The 7,444-nt window shown below is 43.5% G+C and overlaps 1 protein-coding gene across 1 annotated transcript in view; it reads left to right on the top strand.

The window, feature by feature from the left end:
- LOC127628182 (junction-mediating and -regulatory protein-like) overlaps positions 1-7,005 on the top strand; it is a 38,403-nt gene extending 31,398 nt beyond the window's left edge. The window contains exons 8-10 of the mRNA XM_052104911.1: positions 22-108; positions 231-777; positions 2,783-7,005. Coding sequence (XP_051960871.1) covers positions 22-108; positions 231-777; positions 2,783-3,090 — 942 coding nt within the window. The 3' untranslated portion in view covers positions 3,091-7,005. The remainder of the gene's footprint in view (positions 1-21; positions 109-230; positions 778-2,782) is intronic.
- Positions 7,006-7,444: the final 439 nt, after the last annotated feature.

Here is a 7,444-nt window from a genome sequence, read left to right as displayed (position 1 = left end):
ATACATGATGTGTTTTGACAGGTTGAAGAGGAGGAGGAAGAGCAGCGCATCTCTCGAGTCAGTCAGGAGAGACAGAGAACTCTAGATCGACTGCGCAGCTTCAAACAGGTCAGACGTTTCCTCTTGTTGACCCGAGAGAGAGACACATTTTTAGGATTAGTACACATATATGTACACTGTTCTCATTTTAGAGGTTTTATTGCTAACCATCATCTTTGCTCATCACGCAGCGTTACCCAGGTCAGGTGACTCTGAAATCCACACGCCTGCGATTGGCGTACTCCCGAAAGAAAACCGGTCCGGCCCAAACCACCGCGAGACAGGAGCCGCCACTGACGCAGGCCGCTAGCGTGCAGACGGAAGACGCTCCGGCGCCTTTAGAACATTCCGCAGGAGTCCTGGAGCTGTGCAGACCCGACAGTTTCCTGTCTCTGCCCACAATGGGCATGGCCGCCGCTGATCCCGCCCCTACGGCCACTGCGCACGCATCACTTCCTCCTGCCCAAGAGCTCCTGCTGCTGGACTCCTCCACCTCGCCCATCTCCCCTCCTCCTCCTCCTCCACCCCCACCTCCCCCTCCACCTCCTCCACCCCCTCCCTCTCTAGAGGACATGCCCGTAGATGGGCAGTGCCAGTCAAGCAGCCCCCAGCAGCAGCCCATAGCTGAGAGTCCGCTCGCCCCGTTCTCCGCTCGGTTCTTCGACAGCAGTCAGCTGGAGAACGCCAGGAAGAAGCTGAGGAAGACCTCGTCACTGGAGTCCAACCAATGGAGGAGAGGTGACAGAACAAACACTCACAACACCAACACAACTCGTGTTTACTCTTACTGGAACAGTGTCGTGCGCGCCTCTTCAGTTGTGTGGTGGGGCCAGTTAATAATCGCTTAAATCGCATTTATAAATATTTACTGAGAAAGACCCTCAAATAGCAATAATGCAATATATAATGATTATATCATTATAAATATAATCATTCAGATAATTGGCCGGGTCTGTGTATCTCAGCAAGTATTGACGCTGACTATCACACCTGGAGTCGTGAGTTTGAATCCAGGGCGTGCTGATTGACTCCAGCCAGGTCTCCTTAGCAACCAAATTGGCCCGGTTGCTAGGGAGGGTAGAGTCACATGCGGTAACCTCCTCGTGGTCGCTATAATGTGGTTCTCGCTCTCGGTGGGGTGTGTGCTGAGTGACTCCAGCCAGGTCTCCTTAGCAACCAAATTGGCCCGGTTGCTAGGTAGGGTAGAGTCACATGGGGTAACCTCCTCATGGTCACTATAATGTGGTTCTCTCTCTCTCGGTGGGGCGTGTGCTGAGTGACTCCAGCCAGGTCTCCTTAGCAACCAAATTGGCCCGGTTGCTAGGGAGGGTAGAGTCACATGCGGTAACCTCCTCGTGGTCGCTATAATGTGGTTCTCGCTCTCGGTGGGGTGTGTGCTGAGTGACTCCAGCCAGGTCTCCTTAGCAACCAAATTGGCCCGGTTGCTAGGTAGGGTAGAGTCACATGGGGTAACCTCCTCGTGGTCACTATAATGTGGTTCTCTCTCTCTCGGTGGGGTGTGTGCTGAGTGACTCCAGCCAGGTCTCCTTAGCAACCAAATTGGCCCGGTTGCTAGGTAGGGTAGAGTCACATGGGGTAACCTCCTCGTGGTCACTATAATGTGGTTCTCTCTCTCTCGGTGGGGCGTGTGCTGAGTGACTCCAGCCAGGTCTCCTTAGCATTCAAATTGGCCCGGTTGCTAGGGAGGGTAGAGTCACATGCGGTAACCTCCTCGTGGTCGCTATAATGTGGTTCTCGCTCTCGGTGGGGTGTGTGCTGAGTGACTCCAGCCAGGTCTCCTTAGCAACCAAATTGGCCCGGTTGCTAGGTAGGGTAGAGTCACATGGGGTAACCTCCTCGTGGTCACTATAATGTGGTTCTCTCTCTCTCGGTGGGGCGTGCTGAGTGACTCCAGCCAGGTCTCCTTAGCAACCAAATTGGCCCGGTTGCTAGGTAGGGTAGAGTCACATGGGGTAACCTCCTCGTGGTCACTATAATGTGGTTCTCTCGCTCTCGGTGGGGCGTGTGCTGAGTGACTCCAGCCAGGTCTCCTTAGCAACCAAATTGGCCCGGTTGCTAGGGAGGGTACAGTCACATGGGGTAACCTCCTCGTGGTTGCTATAATGTGGTTCTCTCTCTCTCGGTGGGGTGTGTGCTGAGTGTCTCCAGCCAGGTCTCCTTAGCAACCAAATTGGCCCGGTTGCTAGGGAGGGTATAGTCACATGGGGTAACCTCCTCGTGGTCGCTATAATGTGGTTCTGCTCTCGTGGGGCGTGTTGTGAGTTGTGCGTGGATGTCGCGGAGAATAGCGTGAAGGCTCCACACGTGCTATGTCTCCACGGTAACGCGCTCAACAAGTCACGTGATGAGATGCGCGGATTGACGGTCTCAGACGCGGAAGCAACTGAGATTCGTCCTCCACCACCCGGATTGAGGCGAGTCACTACACCACCATGAGGACTTGGAGCACATTGGGAATTGGGCGTTACAAACTGGGGATAAAAATTTGTAACAATTGTAGCCGTTTAAAGTTTAATCATCACGTTAGGGCTAAAACACGATTCCGGTCTTTCCGTCCCCAAATTTAAGACCTCTTTAAATGAAAATTAAGACTTTTGTTATACCATTTAAGATGACCTTAAATTTGAGAAAACTGAATTTGTGAACCCTGGTTTGGCTCCTGCCGAAAACAGGTCATACATGACGCACATTTCATGTGAGTAACGTTGCGTTCCCTCCTCAGCGAGCTCTCCGATGGACGAGGTTTTAGCCAGTCTGAAGCGCGGCAGTTTCCACCTGCGGAAGGCCGAGCTGCGCGTGCTGGCTCCCGATCCGGACGAGGACGACGGGAATAACATTCTGGCTCAGATCAGGAAGGGTGTGAAGCTGCGTAAAGTGCGGCGACAGGAGCGCGGCGTGAAGGGGATGATGCACGATTCCACCGACCCGCTGACACGCAGCATCCACGAGGCACTGAGACGCATTAAAGAGGCTTCACCCGAATCAGACTCGGAGGACGAGACGCTGCCCTGCACAGACTGGGAGAGCTGAACCGCTGCGTGTGTTCAGTGACACGCGTGATCTGCATTACGTCAATACTGACAGCTGAACACATTAATGAAGCAAACATTCACTGAATCGGTTTGTGGAGTGTTATTCCAGTCATTTATTTGTTTTGTTTTCTTCTATTTGTGTCTTTATATATGATAGCGGGAGGTTGTTTTGTTTCGGTAAAAGCTGGCGATATCGAGCGACGGGTCAAGAACAGGTCATATTTCACCCCCAAATCTAAACAAATTGTCTTATTATGAAAACAACGCCTATTTTTAAGATCATTAAAATGGTTATGACAATTAAGCACATTAATGTGAATTGAAAAGTAGCTTATTTATACATTGTGGTCGTTGCTTTTATTTACGCTGATTTACTAGAGATGGACGATTGTGGGTTTTGCCGATACCGATATCTACGGGGGTCACATGGGCCGATAACCGATTAATGGGCGATCGTTTCTAAAATCAATTTATAGTGTTAAGAATATTTTTTATGCTTTCCAATACGACGACGGGCACAGACAGTTATACATATAACCAAGCCCAGAATACTCTTATTTCAGGACTCTTATTTTGAAATGACGGAGAATTGGCTCTATTTACCAAATAAAATTTTATCGCTTTTATTTGCCAGACTGAGGATTTTATATATCACCAGGTGAGGTTTTATATTATTATTCACACGATGTTCGTGCTGGGAACGTTTCTATATAGTCACATTTTTATTTGCGTGCTCTCGCTTCAATTTATAAAAATGTATTTTACGTAATCAAAATAACAAAATGTGCATAATGGATACAAATATGGTTGAATATTTCTCAGATTAAATCCCCACGAGGTGTCAGTGATTGATTTTATTTCACTTCTTGAGGTGGCTGTTATACTGTAGGAGTACAAAATAATAAATCAATAAAAACTATCGGCACCGATTAATCGGTCTACGGCTATTGATTACTACAGAAATTAATTTCGACTCGTTCCTCCTTTAAAAAAGCTCAACTTGAGGTTCCAGTGAGACATGATGGAAGTGAATGCGGTCGATCTGTAACGTTGAAATACTCACCGTTTAGTGTAGACGGATAATTTGGGTTTTACCGATTAATCGTGCCGATAGTTATCGACAAATTCTTTGATGATAGTTTAAGATGTTTTTTATATTTATTCCTCATCAATAAACCTCATATGTGAAATATATCAGCTATAAAAGCTTAATTTGTTAAATACTTACATAAAGAGCATTATAAGGGACCCAAGTGTCTGTCATTTATAAAATAAAAGTCCCTGATGTATTTTGGGCTTCTTTATAATTAAAAGTCCCTCGTTATACACAAAATCGTAATTCTCCCGATTATTATTATTATTATTATTTGATTTTTTTGTTGCACGATAAACTTCTTTTGGGATTTTATTCATGTTAGTCTCTTGTAGACTCGATGTCGGCGCACGTCATAGCAAGAAAATATTACGAAATCTATCAAACTAATTTTTAAAAACTATCGGCCGATTAATCGGTTATCGGCCTTTTCCACCAGCTTAGTTATCGTAACGGAAAATCCACTATCAGCCACAAGATGTAAACAATATGTGTGTTAACATGATTTTAATGTCATAAAATCACTTACCGCATCTGTGTAACGTTATCTCCATGACGACAAATCGCTATAATCACGATATTACACTTACAAATATTGAATATAACTTGACACAGAAAGGGTTAGAGAGCAGTTTTTATAACTCCTGTATACGGATTGCCCCCATTCACTTCCATTGGAGTAACCCAGATTATTTTTATTTTTTATTTTTTAGAAATGTTTTTGTAGCAATCAAATGCTGTCGATTGAGCTTAACTTGTACCAAACCTGGAATATTCCTTTAATAATTTATGAAAATAATAATTTGTATAATTATTTGTGCTTAATAAGCGGTCTCTGACGCTTTCTGCCTGTCAATCATGTCGCTCGTTCACACAGTATTGCAGCTGCAGGGAATTATTGAGGCTTAATGCCATTTTTATGCCATGTAGTTCATAACAGTTGCCAGTGGAGGGCGCTGTTTTACTGCTGTTGTGTTTATAACCATTCCTGCTCGATGTCGGTCTCAATAAAGCTTGTTTGGTATCTTTAGAGGGCGGGACTTATGGAAAAGGGGGCGTGGCTAATTCAACAGCTCATCTTGATAGCTTGAGGATATTCTAGAACGGCTGAAATCGCTTACAGCGAAAAAAATTTTCATTGTGCAAATTATACAAATTTCTTGTTGGGGTGAAATATGATCTACAGTTCAACACGTCAGTTACACGCGTGTCGACATCGCCCAGTGTTTTACCACAATCATCGTTTTGATTTTAAGGTCTGTTAAATTGTATCTGCTTGTAGAGTTTCTTTGTTTAGCTGCGGTCAATTCCGTTTGATCCGAATTCACTCACGTTACTTGTTACTTTTTTTTGTAAGTTTGCGTAGTTTCTTACATTTCCATGTCTATAGACCAGTGGACGCCTGTGTTTGTTTGACTGTACATCAACTCATCCAGCACTGAAACGCCTTTGAGATCTGTTTCCTTCCGCGAGCTGATTGGACAGTCTGTCACTCATGGTCACGTGCTTTATCCACTTGTGTTATGAAGAATATGTCAATAAGGCCACAGTGAGTGTGATGTGACTCATTTCACTGTGTCACTGTGACGCTGACACCATGTTTACTCACAGCTGTACTGTCTGGTGTCGTTGAACGCACCCTGAACACTGTTCTGATCAATCTGACCCAAGACCAGCAGAAGGGCACAACAGTTTAATTTGACGTTTTCATCACGTGTACTGTATTTAGCTTTTGATATTATGATTTATGTCTTTTAATTATATTAATTGTCATACATGTTCTATGCATCATGTTTCCAGCTGCATTGCAACAACACTACAGTCCTTAATTATTCCACCTTAAAACCGTTAAAGATGCCGATACATGACTGGAGAAGACCCCGAAAACTAGCCAGTCACTAGACATGTGCAATATTATTATAATAGAAACTGATATTTTTCATGTGTATTATATTGTAATAGACAGCAAATCCATCTGCATGTTTGCCTAAAGGACACATGTATTTATTGAGTTCAAATAAATATTTAAAAATGTAAAGCAATATCATACAAATGTAAAATGTAATTTTTGAATCTTCAGTTTTGCTTTTACTCTGCTTTTCCAGCCATTGTACCTATTTTAAATATGCATTTTGCCCCCTTACGTAAATAAAGTATGAAAAGAAACTGTTTGTTGAGATGAGTTAATAATGTGTCTGAGGTGCAGTGACACGGTCTGACCACTGAGTGACTGTGTGGCGCTAGTGAGCAATGAGCGGTGGTCATAGATATACATATATAGATGCCTCATTAGCAGTATAAAGGAAAGGCCATCCAGTGCTTTGACAGATGTGTTCTGCAACCGTCTTTTACAGCCAACTTTCACATGATTTGATTTGCCATAAACAGACAATATTAGAGATGACATTAAAACTTAAATGTTCATATAAATAATGTCGACAGTCTGAAGCTTGGAGGAACTAGAGGTCATAATGCAACGGGATAGATCATAAACATCCTATAATAGTTATAATCATACATTTGTTGTTAAACCATATAATACCAATAGTACACTTAGTAAGTTCCTATATCCATGACTTGGGATATTAAACTATTAAACAAGCTTTAGTCTATAATTTAAAGCTGCTGTGATTGATTTCATGGAAATGGATGTAAACATGTTCGTACTCTGAGATATTCATGAAATAAGTGTGGTGAGATATCTCACCGGTCTCTGAGATGCTCTAGACTCTGTAAACAACAAATAAAACCGTGTCTGCGGTCTCGTTCTCGCAGTATTGTAGCTGCAGGGAATTATTGAAGCTTAATGCCATTTTTATGCCATGTTGTTCATAACAGTTGCCAGTGGGGGGCGCTGTTTTACTGCTGTTGTGTTTATAACCATTCCTGCTCGATGTCTGTCTCAATAAAGCTTGTTTGGTATCTTTAGAGTATGTGTAAATGAGTGTGTGTATGTGTAAATGAGTGTGTGTGTATGAGTGTGTGTGTATGAGTGTGTATGAGTGTGTGTCTGTAAATGAGTGTGTGTGTGTATGAGTGTGTATGTGTAAATGAGTGTGTGTGTGTGTATGAGTGTGTGTGTATATGTGTAAATGAGTGTGTGTGTGTGTATGTGTGTATGTGTAAATGAGTGTGTGTATGTGTAAATTAGTGTGTGTGTATGAGTGTGTATGTGTAAATGAGTGTGTGTATGTGTAAATTAGTGTGTGTGTATGAGTGTGTATGTGTATGAGTGTGTGTGTGTAAATGAGTGTGTGTG

This window comes from Xyrauchen texanus, chromosome 34 (assembly GCF_025860055.1).
Source record: "Xyrauchen texanus isolate HMW12.3.18 chromosome 34, RBS_HiC_50CHRs, whole genome shotgun sequence".
Taxonomy (NCBI): Eukaryota; Metazoa; Chordata; class Actinopteri; order Cypriniformes; family Catostomidae; genus Xyrauchen; species Xyrauchen texanus.
This window is presented reverse-complemented; position numbering and strand designations above follow the sequence as displayed.